The 25738-nt window shown below is 42.6% G+C and overlaps 2 protein-coding genes across 3 annotated transcripts in view; both read right to left on the bottom strand.

The window, feature by feature from the left end:
• The window catches only part of galm (galactose mutarotase), a 44802-nt gene extending 26427 nt beyond the window's left edge, over positions 1–18375 (bottom strand). Inside the window, exons 1-4 of the mRNA XM_084021675.1 lie at positions 18284–18375; positions 10765–10823; positions 8978–9171; positions 1262–1416 (exon numbers count right to left, since the gene is read on the bottom strand). Of these exons, the coding sequence (XP_083877801.1) occupies positions 1262–1416; positions 8978–9164 (342 nt within the window). The 5' untranslated portion in view covers positions 9165–9171; positions 10765–10823; positions 18284–18375. The remainder of the gene's footprint in view (positions 1–1261; positions 1417–8977; positions 9172–10764; positions 10824–18283) is intronic.
• A 1572-nt stretch (positions 18376–19947) lies between these two features.
• LOC311021205 (rap1 GTPase-GDP dissociation stimulator 1-B) overlaps positions 19948–25738 on the bottom strand; it is a 33053-nt gene continuing 27262 nt past the window's right edge. The window contains exons 14-15 of one of the 2 annotated variants that reach the window (XR_014597992.1): positions 20421–21958; positions 19948–20348 (exon numbers count right to left, since the gene is read on the bottom strand). Coding sequence is in view for 1 of the 2 variants with exons in the window: in XM_084021652.1 (XP_083877778.1) it covers positions 21831–21958 (128 nt within the window). In the remaining variant the exon portion in view is untranslated. Of the gene's footprint in view, positions 21959–25738 lie in introns of both variants that reach the window. The other variant, XM_084021652.1, reaches the window with a different exon arrangement.

The raw sequence follows: 25738 nt of genomic DNA, 5'->3' as shown, positions 1-25738 counted from the left end.
TTAAAAAATCACTGCGACAAAATGAGGCAAAATACCCTCCCAATTTTTTAATATGATTTTAACAAGAATATGATCTTTCAAAAAAAGTAAGTTTGGACCTGATACGTGTTGTCAGTTTTTTGGAATATGACTCTGAAGTTGGGCAAAGATGTGTTTACTTCCATTTTTGAGCCTTAATATCTGTGAAACTAATAATCTAAGAGAAACCATATTTTGTAGAATGTTTAAGCTAACACCAGAGATAGAGGCAGAAGTGATAGAAGCCTTTTATCTGCAAAAATGGGAGCCACTCTTCAAATGTACTACTTTATTTCAACAAGCCACATTTTAAGTTCCTACCATACTAGGTTATCATTGAGCTACACCCCTGATATTTCATGTCTGGAGGCTATTAGTAACAGATATACACTGTAGAAATTTTGAAGGCCACAGGTGAGACAGTTTTCCAGATATTGCTGTTTAAAAATGGCTTTTCAGAGCATGATGCCAAACACTGTCTAAACTACCCTTCATTCAATGATGTTTCATGAGAAAACTATTGACAGTAGAGACCTAATATTTTGGATTTGTCTTATTAACAAGTGTGTCTTTGTACGTGAATTTTTTCAGGACATTCTGAGATGGTCAGGTGGGAGGCATTTGATGAAATGACACGGAATGACCCACACTCCTAAATCTTGAGTTGAAGTTGTTATAGCTGTAAAGGGTGGACTGACGTCATATTAAACCCTATGGATTAAGAATGGGATATCACTTAAATTCATATGGGAGTCAAGGCAGGTGAGCAAATTCTTTTGGCAACATAGTGTATGTTACATGTTTTCATGCAACCGGTTCATGGATAACTTCAGCTGGGATGACTGGGAAATCTCGGCTTAATCTCTTATCTAGGTTTTGTGCAATAGCCCCCTGTTTTTTTGGGCAGCTGAGCAAACAGACAAACAATGGATTATGGGTCACTAACTACCTGCCTGGACTGTATTCATTTTTGTTTTCTGATTGATACAATCAATAAAACTCCTGAGGGATAATGACAAATGGATAAAGCATTCATTGCGGACTGCAGTGCCTCAGCTAAACGTTGTGGAATTAGAGTTAAATTTAAGATGCTCTGAATCTAAAGTAACTCATATTCTGACTCTGTTCAAAGCCTTCTGTTCCTGCAGCCCAACAAGTTCAAAGAGGGAAACAATCTGCATTTAACCGAAACTTCGATAAGCCTTCTACAAACTCACTGATGACACACAGCTCTACATCTTACCTTGCTGAAGCCCCGCAGCCCTCCATGCAGAGCATTAGGTCCGTTATTGATATCCAGCTGGTACTCCTTCCCATCCACCACAAAGCGCCCCAGTGCGATCCTGTTGGCCACGCGGCCCACCACGGCACCCAGGTAGCGCTTATCTGAAACGTAACCTGTCAACACCACACACGGTATACTTCTTCACCCTTGCAATGGTAACCTTCTGGTAACCTGCAGCTCCTTTGCCTCACTTCCTTTCTGGGAGAACTATTGTGTTATCAAAGGCAACATTAACATTATTTAAACAACACAATAGGCCTTCCTTATTTCTGTGATCTGATTGTGGTCGCCAAAGCAAATAAGATGCAAATACGAGAAAATGATTAAAACGAGTTGAGTTCGATCCTGATGGGCAGGTTGCACCTTGCATGGCAGCCTCTGTCATCAGTGTATGAATGTGTGAATTGTTTAATGCTGTCATGTACTGTAAAGAGCTCTCAGTGGTTGGATGGTTGGTAAATGGGTGGATGTCATCATATTATTGGTTAAAATTGGTTGGTACAGGCTGATTTAAAAATAAAATAAATCACTTGTCCGGGGCAAGTATTAAATAGGTGAACAATATGGACGGGGATGTGTTCGCAGGGCCGCTGCTCGCCATTTTTTTGTTAAAGGAGTCATCACCAGGAAATCGCAATTTCTCTTGTTAAAACATGCATATCTGTGTTTGACCTCAGTTGAAACTTGCCTGAAAGGCTGGAGTTTGAAAGTGGCGCCGTTTTTTCGCTTCTGCTCTTTTTCCGAACAGGAATAGCACACAAGGGTGTGCATTCCTAAAGCACGAGATTTTGATTCTGCGCCTTCGGTGACGTCACCGTGGCGGCTACTTGCATAAGCCCACCCCTCTTTCACCACCCAACCCCGCCCCGTCCGCTACCTGAAATCGCCGAAGCGCCGCCATTATGTTTTGGAGTCTGCATGCAGGCAAGCCCCCCCCGGCTCTGTCCTTCCTGCGGCGAATCAACGCGCGCCTCATTACATATTATACAATGCACATCCGGACCAGTCAAAACCTCGCGCGTAATCTCGCGTGATAAAATCGCGGTACGAAAAAGGGTCAGAACAAGCTCAATGTTTGATTAAAATTTTTTTTTTTTTTTCTAATAAGTTTTACGAATTGATCCAAAGCGATCCAAGGGGGGTTGGATACGTATAAAACCAGGTTATGACTCCTTTAAAAAATATGTACCCCATCACTCAATTCGTGCAAATTAACTGTTTTTGCCTAATATATAAAAACAGTCTCCCACCGCCCTGCTTCCCTGAAATGGTATAGCCCAGTTTGCATCTTTGCTGAGTTTGCTCTGTGTCGGCTTCTGCTTGAAGTGGCCATAATGAGCAATCTGTGGATGTTGATCTGCTGGAGCTGAAAAGCGAAGGAAGAAAACAAAGAGAGATGATGCCCGTGCATCCCTTGCTGGTAGGTCTAATTGTCTAATTGCCCGTGTTGTAGGTCTAATTGTTTTGCGAACATAACGTTCAGTGATGTTGCTCATAGCTAACGTCAGCAACCTAGGCTAGGTTACCTTGCAAATGGATTTGATGTAGCTCTAAACCCTAAATTATATAGCCTAATCTAGATTTCCCAATGCATGTGGCACGTTTGCAAATAATTGACAGTTGTCACTGTAGTCCAGGGCTATTCAATTGGCGGCCCCCGGGCCAGATCCGGTCCACAAACGAATATTTACTGGCCCTTTTAGTGAGAGAGAGAACTAATAATGTTGGCCGTAGAGTGGCCGATATGAGATATGAGCTGCCTTCTCTCATCTCCGTGCAGCACAGTGTACTGTATACTTGCTTGGCGCGCGTCCACAACAATCCTCACCGCGCACTCCCGCTACGTTCTTTGTGTACTTTTCGCGCCCGATGACCGTTCCGTCTGGTTGAATCACCACAATGTCGCTTTCTACTTAAAAAAACGGAAAGTTGACAGAAAACCGACAATTCAATAGTGAATGGACAGAAAAGTATGTGTATACATTTGCCATTGGGAAGCCTGTATGTTTACTCTGCAACAAGTGTACTATATCAGTGTGTAGAGTATAACTTGGGAAGGCATTTTAAGACTAATCATGCTAACTTCAACACCACTTTCCCACTGGGCTCTGACGCTCACCGCCAGAAGATTTTGGGGCTAACTTTGTGCTATGAACAGAGACGGCAAACCCTGTTTCGGGCTTGTTCAGTTCAAGAGAGAGGAATAGCAGCATCACATCAAGTTGCCTGGATATAAGGCAAAAAGAAAAGGCCCTTTACAGATGCTGAGACCGTCAAAGACTGTATGCTTGCATCGATTGAGGAGGCTGTTACAGATGAGAAAACCTGAAACAGCATGATTGATTCAATCAAGAAAAGCTGTTGATGAATCAACTGACAGCAGCGATGTAGCACAGCTGTGCCTCTATATTAGATCTTTTGATGGCGAGTACTTTCAAGAGGATCTACTTGGATTAATTCCAACGGATGGACACACAACTGGTGAGATACTTTTCGAAAAAGTTATTGTTAAACAAACAAAATCTCGGTAAAATGCACTTGAGACAAGATTATTTTGTGCATAGGAGGGTGCACGACGGACACGAAAAAGCACCTCCTCATGGAGTAGAAATAAATGTGTGCCCCGTCTTTGACGCACTGACCATCCTCCGCTGCGTCTTCCTCTGGCTCCGGGTCCGGGTCCGGGTCCGACCCCCAGCGTGGCACCGCAGTGACTGAACCGCAGTCCGAATCCGGAAAGTTAAACAATAAATAATATGTCTTGCGCCAACATTGAGGCAGCTAACAAATTAGCCCACGTATTTTTTCATATACAATTTACGACCTGAGATCGCTAACGTGAGCCAGGCTGGTGACTCCACGACTCCGCGATGTGCTGAGCCTACTCCGTTCACCTTAGCGGCAAAGGGGAAGATGTCGCGCAACAAAAGGAAGGTTTTATACGTTGTTTCTTATTGTTTATTTGCTATTCGGCACCAGGTTAGCCCATCAGTGGGAGCACGGTAACATGTTAAAGTACTGCAGCATCATACACTGTAAATGTGTTTTCATGAGGTTTTCAAAAAATAAAGCTCTCTTGAGGAAAGTGTACCCCTGTGAAAATGTATTCATAATTTATCATATTTATATTAAAATTCATAGATTTGATATTTATATTGTACAGCCCTGTGAGAAATTCATAGTAAAGTTCATAAAAAGTAAAAAGTTCATAGAATTAAAATTGATGGAGAAGGTCAGACTATTTCATTAAGAAAGACCGTTGGTTAGCTAGCTCATTTAAAATATCCTAAACTTTTTTTTACCCTGCCTCTTAAAAGAATCGGAATCGAGAATCGTTTGGAACCGGAATCGAAACAAGGAATCGGAATCGTTAAAATTCAAACGATGCCCAACCCTACACATGAATGCCATTAAGACTAATAATCACGCATCCCTCACTGCTGAGCACCTGCACCACTGTATGCGTATTGCCATGACGACATATACTCCCGATTTCACTGCTCTTGCTAAATCAAACAAATGCCATTTCTCTCATTAGATGGCACATTTTGCCAAGTGGGCCACTGCATGCCAGTTAACACTAACAGTCAGCCTATGTTAAGGATTGTTTCAGAAAAAGCTGTTGCATTCTGAGTAAAGCTATTTGTACTGCATTTTGAGAAGATGTTGCACTCTCAGTAAACCTATTACTACCTGTATTTTGAGAAGCTGTTGAACTCTCAGTAAAGCAATAATTTATATTTTACTTGGTAAAATAAAGACAAATATGCACACAGTGTTTTACAGTGTCTGTAGCAATTAATGCTCATTCATTCCAAGCCATATTTTTCCAGCCCCTCATTTTGGATCATTTCCATCAACCGGCCCTCATTAAAAACTAATCAAATAGCCCTGCTGTAGTCTGTAGATATTGGGCGCCTTGTATGAAGTCAACAACATTGTAGTTAGCTGTCAGTGCACTGCTTCAGTCCAAATCTTTTCTGCCTACAAGTTCGTGACACAACATGATCAGACAGCGACCAGAGATTAGGCAGGCTGATGAATTTACCAAGAATAGTGAGAATTAGTTCAGAACTTTTATTTAAGGCATATGGATGTAATGTATCCACTACTTAAGATAGACATGCATGCATGCAGTTAGCAGAATGCTGGAAAGATAAACGCACAGTTTAGTTGGTTGGGCTAATACTGTTTGTTGGGGTTCAATTCCTTCTGAGGCGATGGAAAGGGTGACATCTGCTGGTCAATTTTAGAAATTGTCACGGTTGTGCCAAAATATGGTGTCTTCACTTTTGGTTATTTGCAAAATGCCACCATTGTTTTGTTTAATGTGTAGGATTAGAGTATATTAATATTTAAGGAATTTGTCTATGTTCCACTAAATTAATATAATAAAATAGTTTCATCTATCATGTAGTTCTCCAATCATTGTGAAATACATAGGCTACTAGATAGCATAATGTAATTAAGTACTTTACAGATACAGTAGTGTGACATGATATGTTTGTCATCAGAAAATCCTAATGTTTTGGTATTTTATTTAGCTTTTACTAATGACATTTTCTTTATTTAAAACATATTCACAGGGTCAATTAGTGCTGGGCGGTATACCGGTTCATACCGAATACCGGTGGTTTTTTTGTTTATGATATGCATTTTTCATATACCCCAATACCGGTGAGTGTGTAGCGTATGAACGTCGGGAACGCAGAGCGGCGGAACGTCGCGCCGCCGGACATTGTTTGAGAGGGGGCTGTTTAGCAGCTGCACCAAACAAGCAGCATGCGAGAGCACAGCCTGTGTTGAGCGTAAGATGCGGTGAAAAAATAGATAAACACGGCGAAAGTTTCTTTTTGCCGAAACTTTCGCCGTGTTTATCCATTTCTTTTTTTCGCCGAAACTTTCGCCGAAAGTTCCGAACGAGCAAGCAATGAAACAGAAGAACTTGTGCCGAAAAGAGGAGCCGTGTCTGTTGTTTGGAAATTCTTCGGCTTTAAAAAATCGACGTCGAACAAACAACAATATTCTGCAAATGCCGTCGGGCTAAAGTTGTAGCCGCTGTTCGCACTGCGGGAGAAGAGACGAGTCAAATGTCACTCAAAGACGCGTTTGCTAGGGGGACTGCCTACGACAAGAAAAGCAAACTGTGGAACTATTTATTTTTTAAATTTATTTGTTTCAATATTATTTATGGATGTTGCCTTAATTGATGTCCAGTGGATAAAGAAGTCTTCATATTGCAGTTACAGGAGACGTATTGTTTACATTGTGTAGCCAGTTGGTTTACAAAAGATGTTTTTTCAAGTTGCAAAACAATAAAGGGTTCTGTATTTTGACTGCAACAGTCATGCATTCTGATTCCTTCACATCATTAATGCTAGTGTGGACATTAATGTTTTTCTACAATATTCACTCCTTATGACATTAAAATATGTCAGTCCAAGCCAATTTACTGCAGTAATTATTCTCTAAATTATTAGAAAATTAGGTTAACACCCAGTTGTGCTTGAAAAAAAAAATACCGTCAAATACCGTGAAACCGATATCATTTTGAAAAATACCGTGATATACATTTTTGGTCATACCGCCCAGCACTAGGGTCAATGCTAAAGTTTGTTCAAGGAGCACCACGTCGGCAGGAGGATGAATCAGATGATGAGCAACCCTCTACAAGCAGTGCAACAAGCAGCCACCAACCCCAGCAACCTGAGCAACTCCAACTCCAGCAACCACCCGCTGTGTCTGAAGGTTCAAGTACACAGACACAAACAACAACAGTCACCTCAGAAGATGCTACATCCACACCCATAACTGAAAGCCTTGATGATGCAGAGATAAATGTGCCATCTGCAACAGACCCAGCCCTTTGGCCTGCACATATTTCAGACACTGACAGGGTTGAGATTGTGAGAAGAGGAACATTCAAAGTTCCAGCCACATTTTCTTTTCCAAAAGACCCAGATGGAAGGGCATTTCACATGAACCTCCAATTCAAATCCCTTCCCAATAGAGAGAAAATTCAAAGAAGCTGGCTTGTCTACTCTCCAAAGAACAATGCTGTGTTCTGTTTTGCATGTAAGCTGTTTGGGTTAAAGAGCATTAAGCTGACTGAAACAGGCTATGGCGACTGGTCCAACATTAACATCTGCTTGAGGGGCCATGAAGGTAGCCCAGACCATACCAAGTGCATGTTGAAATGGAGGGAACTGGATATGCGACTGAGGAAGAACCTAGCTATAGACCAGCAGGAGCTGGCCTTAATGGAGGCAGGGAAGAAAAGATGGTGAGATGTCCTGAAACGGTTGTTCTCAATAACCCTGTCTCTAGCCACCAGAAGTTTGCCTTTTAGGGGCTCTTCGCAAAGTCTATACACACAAGACAATGGCAATTTTTTGAAAGAGGAAGAGCTGCTGGCTCAATTTGATTCAGTTACAGAGAGTATTGTGGCCAAATTTAAAGATGAGGCTTCCAAAACGCATCTTGGATAACAGACTCAAAATGAAATAATAGAGATTATCTCCTCCCAAACAGTTCAGACCATTGTGGAAAATATCCAGGAAGTTAAATATTATGCCATCATTCTTGACTGCGCCCCGGACATCAGCCATAAGAAACAAATGTCTCTTGTTGTGCGCATTGTGGAATTGATGCCTAAGCCCGACATCAAAGAGTACTTCCTTGGATACATGTGGTTGAAAAGACAGGCCACAATTTATCAAATGTTGTTCTGGAAAAGTTGAGGGAACTTGGCATTTCCTTTGACGATTGCAGAGGACAGGCCTATGATAATGGAGCCAATATGAGAGGACAGAGGCAAGGAGTGCAGGCCAGACTGCTACAACTGAATTCAAGGGCAGTGTTTGTCCCTTGTGCCGCACATACAATGAATCTGGTCATATCAGATGCTGCGAAGTCATCTACGGATGCAATTGGCTATTTTGGATACATTCAGAGGCTGTTTTGTTTTTTTCTCAGCAGCCATACAGCGGTGGGACATCTTACTCAAACATGTCAAGTTAACTCTGAAATCATGGAGTGATGAAGATGGGAGAGTAGACTTCAGAGTGTTGTAGCTGTTCCAAAGTCAAGTTAAAGAGGTGAGAGAAGCTCTCTTGGAAGCAAGACAAGCTGTCACTGAACCTGTTGCAAGATCAGATGCTCAAAGCCTGGCAGAAGAGGTTGGCTCATTCAGATTTCTGATCTGCACCATTGTTTGGGCTGAAGTTCTTTCCGTCACCAACCAGGTGAACAAGGTGCTGCAGTCATCCTCAATGCAGCTTGACATTGCTGCAAGGCTCATTGAGACTGCAAAAGCCTCTCTTACAAAGTACAGGCAGTCTGGGTTTTCTGAGGCCATAGCAACTGCCAAGGAGCTGTGTGAGACTCTTAACATTGAACCTGAGCTCAAACAGAAGAGGTTGAGAAGTACGAAACTGCAATTTGGCTATGAAGCTCCTGAAACTTATGACTAGTTTGACTCCCTGACTAGTTATGCTTAGGGCCTCCAAAACCTTAGCAGCGGCCCTGTGTGTTCGAGAAGGATTTAATTTGCATTTCAGCTCAAATTTAATGTGTGGGGTCACACAGCAAACTGTTTAGAAGCCTGACCACATGTGAGACTTCTCATTCTTCTTCATGCAGTCTATAAAAATACAGATTTCCCCCTCTTCCTACCTTCCAGGTCATCGTAGCCCAGGACTATGTCCTCCATGTGGCCATCCTTCCCTCTGCTACACACAGAGCGGATGATGGCTCCCAGGGTGAGAACCTCCACACGCACCTTAGAGGACTGGAGAACCCACAGGTCCACCCTGCCCAGGCCGTCCACCTGTCCCCACTGCTGATGGCTCACCTCAGTCATTTTGGACCTTACAACAACCACAGCAGGACATCACATTCACACCGGGCTTCAAATATTGCTTTTTCTTTTACGTTATGCATATCCCACCAGGGTAATTATATATATTATCACTACTGTTTTAGACGACAGTGTAGCTTATTGACTGTGTGGAGGCTGTTTAATGGATCAGACCAAAACTTTTAGTTCTGCATCCACATTACCTGGACCATGAACCTGGTCTCAATGTCCCCCCTCACGGACTCACAGACATTGGTGCGCATTCCTGTTGAGTCCCTGAGGGTTCAGGTCTGTCCCACTGTCACATGGTCAGGTGCACAAGGGCTCGCTCACTGACTTTTTGAGTTCTTTATGCCCACTTTCACCCACCCATTCGGTAAGTCAGCATCGATGCTGACTTCTCCTGAGGGAATTACCCACAGTTCATAGCGTTGCAACATAACACGGGGTTAGCATGGGGAAGCCCGGAGGAATTAACAAAAAAAAGGTAAAAGGAGATGACAGCGCATGTTTGGAATATTATATTTACACAGAAACATTAAATATTTAATATGGAACACTTGAAATCATAGGAATGTCGTCTAAGACTATACACCTGGTTTATCAATCAACTAACTATTTTCATTTAGCTTATTTAAGCTCATTGAAAAACTAAACCAAGTAAATAAATGATTTCACAGTTCTTGGAGGATAAGAACCTGGAAGATGTTCAGATCAGGCTGTAAAACAAAAGCCCAAACATTTAGATAACATGTTTTGTGCCATCAAAGTAACATGACATGCCAAGTTCTCTCCCATTTGTATTTACCATTTTAGACCCTCTGAGACCCCCACACTCAACCATATACCAGGTGACGTCAGTAGTCCCTGAGGGTTCAGGGTTTAAGGCTTTAGGGGGACATACAATCACTCAGCTACTCATCTAAGGTTCCGCAAAGTGCCCACTAGATGGCAGTATTACAGCACAACTGGCAACCTGTTGAATTTTAACTTGTTAAAGTCCCAGTCGGCAAGTCCGGAGGATCGAGGGCACTCTGTCAGATTTTCAATGTTTAAAACTCTCACGCTCCTCCCCCACGACCACCGAGCTCCTTCACCTCGACTTCGTGCCCTTTGAAATCTCTTAGATCGTGCCAACTTTGAAACTCGGGTCCAATGTTGACTCTGGTTTTATCACGGGCACCGTCGCAATATCTCTTCCCCCCCCATTCTTTTCCACCAGTGTTTTCTTTTCCTTGGGTGTGCTGGACCTCCTCGTTTCGGTTAGTAACCAAGGAATTGGAAGCTTGTTGCTACTTCCCTCCGCCTCCCCCTGTGATAGTGGAATGACCCGAGGGGGGAGGGGCTCTGTGTGTGCACGAACACAGCCCTGCGTGCTGATTGGACAGGATCATTTGCAAATCAAACAACAGGCTCTACATGCACGTAGAGGCGCACCTTTTTTCTAAAACCAGATGATTTATGTTGTTCTATCAGAGCATAGTGTCGGCTTTGGTGAATATGATCAAAAAAATGTTGCTGACTGAGACTTTAAGTGGAGCCCCCCTGGTGTCAGTAAAGAAAAAAAAACCCATAGTGATCCACTTGGCATGCATGTTCTTACCTTATGAATCTGTCTGGCGACTCTCTGGTGGGAGCTTAGGTGAGCTAGGTTTCATATACCTTCAGGAGATAAAAACAAAACAACAACAAAAGTTTTAGTGGGGACATGACAACTTACAGTTGAAGTAATGATGCACCAATATATTGCCAGACAGTGATGGCTGATATGGGCCTTGAGGGACTGTATAGACATTCAGAACATTAATATAGCTGCAAAAAATTATTATTTACGTAGTGGATAAATTGTGTCCTGTTTGTTGTGACAGATGATCCAGCCATATAGGCTGTGACTTTTATGACATTATGTAGGAAAAAATGTACTCAGATTTAAGGTAAAGAAAAGACAGGACTAGAATGAGTTGTGTGGAAAAAGAGTTGTAAAAAGCACAATATCAATAAACACTCTATATGTCACTCAAGTCTAAGTTATAAACCATACAAATGGATTGTTTGATTGATACAGTATAGGCTATATAGCGTGCAGGATTTATCTGTACATGATGTTTAAAACGGTGCATTTTAAACTGTAAAAACAATCATCTATAGCCTAATGTTAGTAAGTGGATGCTTTACCGACTTAAATTATCCATATGATATGACCCATGCGTGACAAGACACCAACACAGGTTACATGCGTGCATTATTGTAATATCTTACACATGACACCTTGTTTCCCGGTGTGGGTTGAATAGGCAGAGTAATTGGAAAATTGTCTTCACCCTGTTTAGGCTTCATAACTGGACGGTGCGACCCACCGTTAAGTCTACAGACAAAGTTAGGCTAACATGATAGCGCGGGAGGCTAACTTCAGCTGCTTCGCTGCCAACGTTAATGAAAGGTGCGTTTGACGTGACAACCACAATAAATGCAACGTTACGAAAGCACTCAATCTAAGTGATGTGACTTCCGAAACGGGTGTGTCGGCGCTTCTCTGAAGTCCCGGATCGAAACGTTTCGTGCCTGTAGTTCAGTGATTGAAGGAACGCCTCTGTTTCGAAACGGCTATTCCAAGACGGGCAGATCATTTGAAATACTGGCAAGAGCGACGTGCTGTCTTCCCTAATTTCTACCAACTGACTAAGACATTTTTAAGTGTCCCTGCAACAAGTGTACCCCGTGAAAGGATTTTTTCAAAAGCAGGGGAAGTGTTATCCAAAAAAAAAGAAAGACTCAGCTCAAAAAGAGCTGAACAAATATTATTTCTGAATAAAAATCTTTGATTATTGTATTGCATATAACAATGTGTCATTTATTTATTTTTAATAATGTTTCTTTAATTCAACCTGTATTCTACTTAAATTAAGGAAACCTAAAACCGACTCATTTCATAGTGGCACATAATTAGGAGTTTTCTTTGGCCAGACATGTAGTTCACTGAAGTGGCCACTAGATGCCACTGTAGAGTCAGGTTTCATATTCGTTTCAAGGCTTCAACACATACTGAAACATCGCTTCGAACTGTTTCGAAGCTTCCCATTGCCCATCACTACTCAATCTACAATGCTAACACGATATAGCATTAACTGTAAGGCTACTCGTAAATATTAATACATCAACTTACCTGTGAGGTGTGGTGTAGTCGCAATAGGCGCGTTTCGAATCATGCATGCGCATGCATTTGCCTCGCAAAACAAGGCATTCTGGCAAAAAAACGTCACAAATGCTGGTGATAACTTCCCTTTGCGACATGTCACATGACTGTAGGCGCGTTTCGAATCATGCATTTTTTTAACTTTATTAATAATTATTATACATATCAAAAACTGTCGAGCCAGGGGAAGAGAGAAAATAAATAAAGGTATAAATATACAAAGAGAGAGAAAGAGAAAAAACAAACCTATTAATTAAATAAAAACTTATGCAAAATAGAGTTTCTTTTTAAAGCCTTTGGTAATTGAAGTTCCTGAAAAAAAAGTGTAAAATTTGGTTTGCTGTTAGTCCATTTCTTTTTATGTATGTGAAATTTACCTAAATATAAAACAAGTTGTACAAAATAAATAAAATCATTTTCCATTTTGTTATTTTCAAAGTAAAACAAAATTAAACAAAATGTCCTTTTCGTGTAGTTCTAGTGAATGTCCAGTTTTGTTTTCAATAAACTTTTGTACATTTAACCAAAACATTTGACAATATAAACAATGAAAAAATAAATGTGTTATAGATTCATCAAACAAACCACAGAAATCACAGGAATACTCAATATCAAATTTAAATCTTTCTAGTGTTTTTTTTTTGCTGGATATATTTTATGTATAATTTTGTAAGATACTTCCTTGATCTTGTTATTCAGACAAAATGTATTACTAATCAACCACATTTTAATCCAATTCACTTCTCTATTAAGAGATTTCAAAAAAATAAATAGCAGAAGGAATAGATACATTTATCAAAAGGTTCCTGATGTATTTATTTGTACATTTGTGAGTTGTGATATCAACATTCCCCAGAAAAACATTGTTTATAGGAGCTGTCCTATAATGATCAGTTGTATAACCAAAAAGAAGTTGCAACACATTCCTGGGGATAGCATTAAAGATTACATCATATTCTTTTGACGTAACTTCTATACTAAATTTAGAAATAAATTCTTCATAAAGTAATGACTGACCATCAGTTTTCATGAGTTGTAAAACTAAAAAAATACCATTATTGATCCAGTTTTTGTTATACAAAGATCTATTTTTATATTGAATACTCCTGTTGTTCCAAATGTAATAGTTTGTAGGTGAAAAATTGTGTTTGTACAACATTTTCCAAGCAAGCAGAGCTTGCTTGTGAAAATTAGCTAACTTCACAGGTAATTTATCAGGGTTATAATCACATTTTAGCAAGAATTTGAGACCTCCAATTGAATTAAAAATGAATTTAGGGAAAGCATTCCAAATATTATCATCTTCATTAATTAATTTTGTTAGCCATTTAATTTTAAAAGTATTATTTAATGTTTCAAAACTTAGGACTTCCATTTTCTGTGCAGATGGTCTCAAATAAGTGCGGACATAAGACACTCCCCTCAACGTTGCCCTAGTTGGTTAGAATTACCACGTGGTATTTTCCACGTGAGAAAATTCCTCAGCCTCCGTCAACAAGGGGAGTTCAAATGCCTCGACTCGAATTCGTCCGCCAGCGCCACTGGGTAGACTGGGTATTAATACACTTTTTTAATAATTATATACATAACAAAAACTGTCGAGCCAGGGGAAACTTCACGGACTTTGCACAAAGAATATGGTCTACCCAGTGGGGCTGGCTTTCTTCGTCGCGGACGAATTCGAGCCAAGGCATTTGAACTCCCCTTGTTGACGGAGGCTGAGGAATTTTCTCACGTGGGAAATACCACATAGACCACATGTCATTAGGCGCGTTTCGAATCATGCATGCACATGCATTTGCCTCGCAAAACCAGGCATTCTGGGAAAAAAACGTCAGAAATGCTGGGGTGCAGTCGAATAGTCTATTTTGCTTAGGAAGGTTCCTAACTGAAGAAGTGACCCGGAAGTAAACAAGTGGCCGCCATGATAAGAGCCGTTCGGATTCTCTAAATGCAAAGGAAAGGAGCTCCAATGCTTCCTTTCAGAGCTCCTTTAGCATAGGATGCAACAGACATTCCTATGCGAAAGGAAAGGAGATTACGCCGACCCACAATTCTTTGCGAGAGCAACAACGCCGCTTCCCAGTATTGCACGCTTGGTGGGCTGCCACTAGAGGATGATTGACAGGCGCTCTCCTTTAAACAACAAATTTTTGCGAGCGTTCGCGAGCGTTCCCGAGGCGGCGAGTCGAGCCCAGCGCCTCTGATTAGCATAAAGTAGATTCGACTTCAACTTTAGGCAAATGAGGAGCGGCCAACTCGCACGCCGTCTCTCGACATTCGCCGCGACGCTACCAGAATGCATTGCACAGCTTTTCACATAGACAATGAATGGGACGCGGGGAAACACCGCTGCCTGTGGACACGCACCATCAGCCTCCGTCAACAAGGGGAGTTTAAATGCCTCGGCTCGAATTCGTCAGCGACGAAGAAAGCCAGTGTCACTGAGCAGGCCATATTCTTTGTGCAAAGTCCGTGAAGTTTCCCCTGGAGCGACAGTTTTTGTTATGTATAATTATTAATAAAGTTTAAATAAAAAATAAAAAAAAGGGCTGTGAATTGAAGTTGGTTCAACTTGCGAACGTCCGAGAACCTGGCTGTATTCGAAACCGCATACTATACTGCTAGTACGTACTGATTTGGCCAAAATGTAGTATGCAGTATGCAAACAAAAGCAAAATCTGCAGTATGCGAAAAGTTCCCGGATGTCGTACTGATTCGGAGAATATTTCCAGTATGCATCCGACCAGTCTACTTTGCCTACTGTTTCCCACAATGCGATGCGCTGGAGCCTGGATAAATCGAGTAATGACGGAGCAAGAGAGCGTTTCCAGGGGAATACAAACGCCGGAGCTGGGACGAAAAAAATAAAAAATAAAAAACGCTGGAGCAGTACGGCGTTTATATTAGTTATATTTGTTTACATAAGTACAGTGCATAGGCTACTTGATTATTGTGACGAAAGCTATATATGTACAACAGAAATCCAGGCTGTTGTACATATGAAATTAAAAAAAGTACTCTGTTAATTCAAACTTTTTTTTTATTAATATTTGGTGATTTCTGTACAGAGCTCCCGAGACAGCGCTATACTGTATACTGTCCACTACAAACAGCGGTTAAGATAACTGGCTTGCTGTCTCCCCCGGGACGACGACGCATGTTGGCCGGCGGAACACCTCTTGAGACGGGCTGCTGCCTCTGAGACGACCCGCTCCTTCCGGAGCTTCACTTTTCCGAAAACATCGAGGAAAATTACTAAACAGCTGTAATTTGAGTAAACTAACCGCACATTGGGGATCTAAACGGTTACCTTCTCGCATGAAAAATATTAAAATTTAATAAAGTGACATAATAACAGCGCTACAGCGGGAAATAAAACAGCTTTGTGCCTGTTTTAAGGCGGGTTCACACCGGACCGAAAATCGGCGTCTTTGAGAGAGTCGGCGTCCGTGACATGAGTCTCCTTGGTGTGGTCGCTCGAATCGGCCCACGTCGGCGTTCATTTCAGCCGATTCAAATGTGTAATCCGCCATTCGAGTCGGTCATTCTTTTACCATTCTGATTGGTGGAGGCTAGCAGCTTGACTAGCGAATCAGTGAAGCCCGGAAGTGACGATGGTAAACATACCAGATAACCAGTGGAATCGAAGAAGGTGGTCTAGAGAGGACCGGCTACTTCCGGTTTTCGTGTTTTTTGGCCCACAATACAGATTAGCGCCGCCTGTTGTTTTGGAGACATATCTCGCGCAAGCGCGGAACGTATAGCGTCGGCTGTAATTCCGTAGGTGTGAACCGCCCATGTCGTTGTTCGAGTCGGCCATATTAAGTAGCCCGACTTCATTTACCGACGCGAGTCGGGCAGTTCTTCCGGTGTGCCACACCTTTACAACTACCGCTGCTGGTCGCCACGAAATGCATTCTGGGAAACTTGCATACTGCATACTGTGGTGTGAACGGCGTCGGTCTGCTGAAGTAGCATACTGAATCCCACATTCAGTACGCAGTATACAGTATATACTAACGCAGTATGTAGTAGGCAGTACGGTAGTATGCGGTTTCAAATACAGCCCCTGTTTGCGTTTCCACCGGCTAGAGAGCCCAGAGAGCCACGTCATTACGTCACTGTATACGTCTGAGGTTTCCCCGCAGCGCTAATTTCAAGCATAGCAGACATGTCTCTTCAGAAAAAGTGTTTATTTTGGCAAATAATACAATAACAATAAAATACACAATACTAAAATCACAACATTTTTTAAAGTGTAGAACAGTGTGTGATGAATAGATCAGAGTGTTTGATGTTTAGTCATCTGCAGGTTGGACCTCCGTTCAATATCGCCGATGTCCGACAGTTCTACAAACACAAACCAGAGAACAGCGGCAGTCAGAAAAAGTGGCATGCTAACGTTGTTGTTAGCAATATCACGCTAGCTGGCTAGCTAGCCGGTCAGCTTACATTACCCGAGGAAGCAAAGCCACTAGTTGCTGCTGTTACGAACGTAATCACTAGCTTGGGAAACTAAACAGAAATGTGTCGTTGGTTTGCAACGAGGTGAAACAATTTAAAAGTGAAACTTACCGGGAACAGTAACGTTAGTAAAACTCCGCACTCCGCAGCGGCGTATTTTCCCCCGTTGCCTCGAGCGTTAACCCCGCCCCCAGCCCCTAACGTAAGCCGGGCCCGGTTCCAGCCCAGCAAAGAGTTGGGGCCGCTCGGGAACCAGTTTTCTTGGCCGAGAGCCGGCTCTTTGTCTGTGGAAACAGGGAGAACTGGTTCGCGATTGGGCACCGGCTCCGAGCCGGCCCTCAAAATGCCTCGGTGGAAAAGGGGTAACAGTCCTACTTGACGTGGTGATAACTTGACGTGTTTATGACGAGTTCCGGCGGATCCTCTCAAGTCTCGTGCATGCATAGACGCAAATGCATGCGATCCGAAACGCAGCCATTAGGCTTGTTCGGGATGGTCTTGGCTTGACTTGACTTGACTTGCCACGCCGACGAGAGCTGCAGGTGTCTGAGGGGGCGGGCTCTAGACTGCAGCCAAACGCTGTCAAGTCAGACAACAAAGTCAACGTGACTATAGTGCTCAAGCGATAGAACACAGCAGCAAACCAAAGAGGATATGTTTTATATATATATATATATATTACACACACACATATATATACATAAATACTACATACACACACACACACGCAAGGCAACATGTGGAAGGCATTATTTTTTCCCAGTATATTTGTATTATCATTCTATGTTTGTATTAACCAGACCTCACATATAATAGGCCTACTCACAACACAATGCACGGAACTTTAGATCAAGCCATGAGATCAATGCGACCAAAATAAAAAGTATCATTTCACCACAAGGTGGCCGCCGAGTGCGGACCTGAACACACGTCATTGAACTTTTAACCAATGAGAACCATTCCGCTGTAGCGGAGGTGTGGACAAGACAGTTGCAGCCACCGTAGACCGCGCTGCCAAGCGCTGCAAGAAGCGCCTCTTAAAAACTTGTTACCGCGATGTTTTGGGTCACGTGATATGGTCGCGACCCTGTGACGTCTTTGCAGTCGGTGCTAAATCGGACACAATTCTAGCCATCATGCATCGCTGCAGGCGGCTACATCAAGTCGAATTCGCCTATTAACACCTCTCAGTAAACATAACAGGCACATTGGATAGAAAGGATGGAATAGGAGTTAGGACCTTATTTTTTGACTATTCGACTGCACCCTCTGTCTAAAGTCCGAACAGGAAGTAGTTACATGAACATGCCACAGGTTGGGAGGAATACCCGTATGTTAGCTGCTTGCTTAGCCGTTATCAACTTCACAATTTGTGAATTTTTTTTTACATATACATACATATATTTTATTTTTTATTTATACAAGTGAAGTCATGTTTCTGCAGTCAGTTAATGTGACTCACGGCTGCTGTTGGCGTGTCTCTGACCTGAAGACAGACGAGTGTTTGGGGCTGTGGGCACGAACACTAACGGCACCAGACGTGTTTACGTCCGGCTTCCTTCTTCTTTGTGTGTATCTGCGGATCAACGTGAAGGTGAATACCGCCACCTGCTGGATGGGAGTAGACTCATGAAGACTCAGAAACTTTAAACTGTATATAACTGTAAATGTAAATCGATTACAGTGACAAAGACAATGGATTTTACCTTATGAATCACAGATTTGAATTCACCCCCCAAAAAGCCTCAAATCTTTTATTTATGAAGGGACAGGAACAAAATGTGTCAACGACTTCTCCGGTCCCATGCAACGGCATTGTCGTGGAGGCGTAGCAGCCGCTCTGCTGTTCCCCTCAGCTAAACACTGTTAGCTGTGTCAGCATGCTTGATCCAGGCTGTACAGTTAGCGGTAGCGATTCGTCTGACTGTTACTCTCACCCTGTTATATATGGCATATCGATGCAAATGAAATACATTGCTATTTTTTTATATGAAAAACACCTGTAGACAGCAAGTGGGGGGAAGACATTTTATAACTTTATTCTGCTCTCTCTTGAACAAATCTCAGAAAATGTCAAATATGCCCTCTGTGAAAATATACACATTTGTTCACAAATGTTAAGTGATATCTAGTTATGTAGCCTATACAGAATATGTCATTACGGATTCGATAAAACAATACAGCATAATGTCCATTGCCATGTTGAACACACACATGCTCACCCTTTCCTATGGTTACCCAACTATAAATGCTTCCTGCACTGCTGTATTATAATTGTAGTATACTTCATATTTACTAAGGTATGGCTGCAATTCAAATATTATGTTGTGCGTGTGACTTCCTTATATTGTGCTTCTTGGATTCCTCCATCTAAAACCATCATGTTGGCTGCTGGCTACAAAATAAATCTTGAGGAGTCTTAGCAGTGGATATTGCTGTTACAGCGAAGCTGCATGGGCATGCCGTTTGATAAATGGACAATTGGGGAGACTGGAGCAAAATAATTACAGCGAGATAAGTAAAAACTTTGTAAACCATGTTTGATGTTCTTGAAGTCATGTTGATTTCTTGTCAAACAATAACCAGTGGGTCGCTAACGTCGACCAACCTGTACTTTCTAAGTCGGATCATGATGTTTCACCACTAATCTGCGTCATTTTTATTGCCAAAAGGCCATGCTCACTTATTGCTCATTATTGTGGCTCCTTTAATATTTCTCTTTGCCTCCATTCAGAATGGCAGACTGGACAGTGATGTTTAAAGTGCTTTGATGCTGGTTGAGTTGGATATGAAGTAAAGATTCTGGTGATGGAAGAAGTCTTTGGTCATTTCGACCAGGTTTCAGTCCGTTACAGACACTTCAGTCTTAAAGTCAGTTTTACACCATTCATTTGTCAAGGTAGACAGAAAGCAAACCAGAAGCACTGCACATTCAGTTTGCTGTCAACATGCTCAGCCAGGATTTTATTTGTAAAATGAATTAACTCTTGTGTTTTATTTTGACTCACTCTGTTAATGGGTTGTATCCTCAATCACTCACAATTTCCTACTAACTATGTAGAGGACTATATAGCGGACTATGTAGAGGACTATGTAGAGGACTATGGACTATATAGAGGAGTATATAGCGGACTATGTAAAGGACTATATGGAGGACTATATAGAGGACTATGTAGAGGACTATATGGAGGACTATATAGAGGACTATGTAGAGGACTGTGTAGAGGACTATATAGAGGACTTTGTAGAGGACTATGTAGAAGACTATATAGTGGACTATATAGAGGACCATGTAGAGGACTATATAGAGGGCTATGTAGAGGACTATATAGGGGACTATACAGAGGACTGTAGAGGACTATATGGAGGACTATATAGAGGACTATAAAGAGAACTATGTACATGACTATATAGAGGACTATGTAGGGGACTATATAGAGGACTTTATAGAGGATTATTCAGAGGACTATGTAGAGGACTATGTAGATGACTATATAGAGGATTATGTAGGGGACTATATAGAGTACCTAATAGAGGATTATTCAGAGGACTATGTAGAGGACTATGCAGAGGACTATGTAGAGGACTATGTAGAGCACTATATAGAGGACTATGTGGAGTACTATGTGGAGGACTATGTAGAGGACTATTAAGACTATTATGTAGAGGGTCTACATAGAACTCTCTGGATAGGGAGTAGTGAATGAGTGAGTGATTACTGACACAAGCTAAACATCTGGACAGCACTACACAATGGCAAACTCACTATAGTGACCATATAGAGTTTGAAATCTTGGACACCCCCATGGACAACAATGGACTCCAGCTTCCTTCATCGTTCAGTTTCTGCCTCTTCACTCACGACAGCCGCTCCTCATCACCAATCAGTCACCAGTATATATCCACCTGCTCACACACCACCTCCCTGCCAGCGTTTCAGCATCCTTCCCTCATGTAGCCCTCCCATGTATGACTGGTGCCTGTTTTTGTATTATGTGGCGTTTGCCTGCAGTGAATTCTGTGTTCCCTTTGCATCGCTGACTGCCTTCCTGTCTATGACCATTAAACCCGAGACTGTCAATTTGAGTCTGTGTTCTTGGTCCAGTCGTCACCGTTGGCTCTGTTGGCCATGACAACAGAGAAAAACACCTTCCACTGACGGAGGCCATGAGATATTTCTCTTGTCACATTTATCACCTTTTTCAAAAAAGGAAAAACACTTTTTACCATCAAGCTGTGTGTTCATATTCTGGTATGAATAGTTTGATGTGATTTTTTTTTTGTTATTCATCAGAGCTCTGGTGTGTAGCTCGTCCTTAATTAGAGCGTATTCCCAAATAATAGGAGACATTTTTAGAAGCAACATGTAGTCATATCGGTGCAGTAAGATCATTTGAATTAAAGTATGTCATTGAATAAACCTGTTCTCACTCCCAACTCATTAAATAGCTACGGTTGTGATTCATTCATTCGTGAATCACTAGTCATGTGAGCTGTTTGTCACTCGCTAGCGGGCGCTGTTGATGTAGAGGTTTAGCACCATCCCCTCAGCAAGAGGGGCCGGGTTTAAATCTGGGTTCTGGTTCCCTCTGTGCAGAGTTTTGGGCCTGTGTTAGCGTGTGTTCTCTTCAGGTTCTCCTCCCAGTCCCACACAGGGTTAATTGATGACTGTGAATGTGAGTGTGTATGATTGTCTGTCTCTATGTGTCAGTTCTGCTAGAATGGTGACATGCCCAAGTGGACCCTTCACTCACTGTCAGCTGGGATCGGACCCCGCCCCCGCCCTGCCCCCGCCCCATGACCATGACCAGGATATTGTGACTGATGTTGTCAACCTCAACACACCCTTAAACCTAACTTCCTGAAGTTTATTTTGAAAAGACATTATGCATGACTACCTAGAGCATCATAGTTTAAAGGCGGACACTGACCGTTGGTATTTGACAAGTTGGAGTGAGAATGAGTTGCTGAATAATAAATCCATACAGCAGATGAGATCCCTTGCCGGTTTAACTGATGTCGCCCAGAGTGACCAGTATGGAGCTAGCCTGGGAGGCAAGTTTACTGTTACTGTGATCTGTCAGTTTACTGAGGCTTTCCTTCATGTTCACAGAGTTCAGCTCCATCTTCATCACACCTAGAGGAGAAAAGAGAGGGAAGTGTGAGATTACACCTACAGTATGTATTCTCTTATCATCTGTGTGGATTGACAACAGAATAAATAGACACACATGCAGTCCTGAGCGGTGACCAATATTGAATTAGCTAATTGGGCTCTAGAAAGAAACAGGATCCAAAACTTTAGTGCCATCAGCATCACCGCTGAAGCTGCTCAGATGTCTGACACTGCAGTCCTTCCTCGGTCCGACTCCATGATACCATCCTGATTCTACCCCCCACGATCATGTCACCACAGATCAGCACCCAGACTCTATAAAAGAAGTGGACGTTGTCATGGTGACATCACCACTTGGTTTGTGGACTACGGTTTGAAGCCTCAAGTTCAGCATTTTAGCCGTCACCATCTTGGATTCTTTGCAACCAGTAGAAGGAAGTGACTGTATTGACGAGACGTACTCACACCGTGTAGTTCAACATCGAAGTTTACTGGCAACTGCACTTCCTTGTTACATTCACTTCAGCTAAGCAACTGGTGCCAACTAGTGGTAACGTTGATCATTACATCTCAATACATCTCCCTTTTTTCAAGTATTCTTGTACCACTTAAACTTAAATCATTTATTCAGTAAATGAATCAATTCTTGTTAACGTGCTTTCACAGCTTAACTGAAATATGTTCCAGAAATAAATTCCTTTAAATTCAAATTCACATTTTACTAGCATTTACCACTTTATCTTAACACAGTTTCCTCTTTGGCACTTTAACTGTTCAGAACTTAACACTTAACAACTTTTCCTCTCATCATTTCCATTTTTTTTTTTTTTATATCCCCTTCCATCAGTCTCTTTGGTTTCACAATCAGTCTTTTTGGTCTTTGACCCTGTGTGACATCAGTTGGTGTGTCTTTGGTTTTCTTAGAACAGGATTGGTCTGAGATGACTGGCATGTCATTTGTGTCATTGTCCATGAGTTCTTTCTGAGGCACTTTGAGCAGATGCCTTCTGTTCCGCCTCATTGGTGTCCCATACTCCGTGATGACTTCATATGATCTAGGTGTTGTCTCCTTGACCACTTTAGCTAGTGGTCCCCACTGTCCATCACATCTCACCCTCACAATGTCCTCCTGTGAGAGTGGGCCCAGAGCCTTGGTTGCTCTGTCGTACAGTCCTATCTGTCTCATGTTTGGACTTGTTGTCACATACTTTTCCTTTCTGTACGTGGCTGCCCGAAGCCTGGTCCTGAGCTTTCTTCTCATGAGCATTTCTGCTGGCGAAAGTCCATTCTCCAGTGGTGATGCTCTGTAGTTCAGGATAGCAAGGTATGGATCCTCTGCATTTTCTGCAGCTTTTTTCAGAATATGTTTCACTATTTGTACTCCCTTCTCTGCTAATCCATTGGATTGTGGGTAGTGAGGACTCAAATGTTCAAAACCGTACATTTCTGCAAAGTTTTTAAAACATTGGCTCGAGAATTGTGGTCCATTGTCACTTATCACAGTCACAGGGATCCCATGACGTGCAAAGATCGCTTTTGTGTGCGTCACAACACTCTCAGCAGTCGTATCACTCAAATACGTGAATTCTGGGTAGTTGGAATGATAATCTATGACTAACAGGTAGTCCTTGCCTTTCAGCTGAAAAAGATCCATCCCAACCTTTCTCCACGGTTCCCTGGGCTTGTCATGTGGCTTCATTGGCTTGGCCTGCTGATATCTGTGGCGCTGGCAAGTGTCACAGCGCTGGATGTAGGTCTCAATATCTCTGTTCATGTACGGCCAGTACAATACTTCTCGTGCACGTCTCTTGCATTTTTCTATTCCTAGATGTCCTTCGTGCAACTAATCTGACCATTTGCTGTCTTAATGAGTCAAGAATAACAATCCTGGTGCCTTTTAGAAGAACACCATCCAACACTGACAGTTCTCCTTTAAAGTGTTGGTATGGCTTAGACAGTATAACCTGGCCTGGTAGGTTTATCTGTTCCATATGTTTCAATGTTTCATCCCTTTGTGTTTGTTTGGCTATCTCTGACCATTTTAAATCTGACACTGGCATGTGTGCTCTGACAGAGTCTACATGGATTTGCACAATTTCTTCAGTTGTGCTCTTTAAACTCTGCAGGCTGGCCCTACTCAACGTATCTGCCACCACTAGATGTTTTCCTGGCTTAAACTCAAAGTCCACGTCATATTTCTGAAGTCTTAGCATTAGGCGTTGAATGCGTGGTGGTGCATCACCCAGTGGCTTCTGTGAAATTGCTATTAGCGGCTTATGGTCAGTTTCCAGTGTTACTGTTCTTCGATAAACATATTCATGGAACTTTTCACAGCCATAAACAGCACCTAATGTCTCTTTCTCAATTTGTGCATAATTTCTTTCTGCACTGGTCATAGTGCAAGATGCGTACGCGACAGGATACCACTCTGTGTCATGCTTTTAAAGAAGCACAGCTCCTAGGCCAGCTTTGGATGCATCAGTTGACACCTTTAACGGTTTGTCCTGATCATAGAATGTTAAGACGGGCTCTCTGATCAGACTATTCTTTAGCCACTCCCATTCTTTTGCATGCTCTGGCATCCACTGCCACATTGTTTTATTCTCTAGTGTTGGGACCTCACCATTAGGAGTACACAATGCGGCCTACAAAAGCCTTCACATGCGGTCAGAACAAAGGGACAAAGGGGATTAAAAACTACAACCGCGATTTTAGTTTCACTTCTCACCGAGGTGCGAAGTGCAACGTCACACAACTGGTGCCCTGTTGGCTGACAACCACAGGTACCCGCAGCCGTGAGCTATAAAAACCGGCGCCGCCTTAAGAACTCTCTCTTCCATCGCAACACCACGTTGCAACAGGAGGTAGACTCCTCCACCGCAGCACACCGCTGCAACAGGAGACCAACTTATAACGTCTGCAGCGTTCCCTTTGTCTTAGGCCACAGTCTTTTCCCAAACTCGCTGGACGAGCGACAGACTGTTTTCCCCCGTTTTCCGCGACTAGCCTTTTTCTTTTTTTATGATTACGGATCCTGAGGAGATCGCTGCACGCGCGATTCTTTGTTTACCTGCAGAAGAGGAAACACAAACGGTTTCTTTATTTCAGCGACCAGCCGGAAGCCCCGCTCCTGTCTGAAGACAGCTGACTAAATTGCCAAGCGTGCGATTATATTGTTGCCTGCAGAAGGAAGAAACACGCACTGTTTTCTTTATTCGAGCTTGATCAACGAAAGGAAAAACACCCCGCTCTCGTCTGGACTCAGCCTACTCACGTCCCCCGCTGCCGCCAGGACTCAAGAACTACCGCCACCGCGTTAAGGAACGCCGCCATCGCCGGGACGGACTCACAGCCTACGCAAGTACACCAGTAAGAGACTATCAGTCTGGGCAGAGACATAAGTTTGATAGTGTAGGATATGCTTGTAATTCTTGTTAATGTGTTTTAAGTTTTGATCACGGACCGCCGACTCCGTTGCTTTCTGTGTTGTTGTATTTGAATGCTGATTGTGCACCCACGCCGCTGGGTTTCATTTCTGTAACAGTGCATGTCCAACCTCGGACACATTCACAAGCTCAGTAAGTGACCTACCATCAGTTAAAAGACCGGGGTCCCGCCGAACAAACGCCAGTTCATTCACGGGCTCCCGTGTGATGGTGATAGCTTACTGATCCTTTGTATTACGCGCGCATTCTCTCTCTCTTTGTTCCGGCTAACACACATGTACACACACATACACCGCCCCCACACGTATCCTACGCCAGCTGTTTCCGTCTCCGGACGCTAAGGACATAGCTCAAT

This window comes from Eutrigla gurnardus, assembly GCF_963514095.1.
Source record: "Eutrigla gurnardus genome assembly, chromosome: 11".
NCBI lineage: Eukaryota > Metazoa > Chordata > Actinopteri > Perciformes > Triglidae > Eutrigla > Eutrigla gurnardus.
The sequence above is the reverse complement of the archived record's forward strand: the minus strand, read 5'-3'. Positions and strand labels throughout refer to the sequence as shown.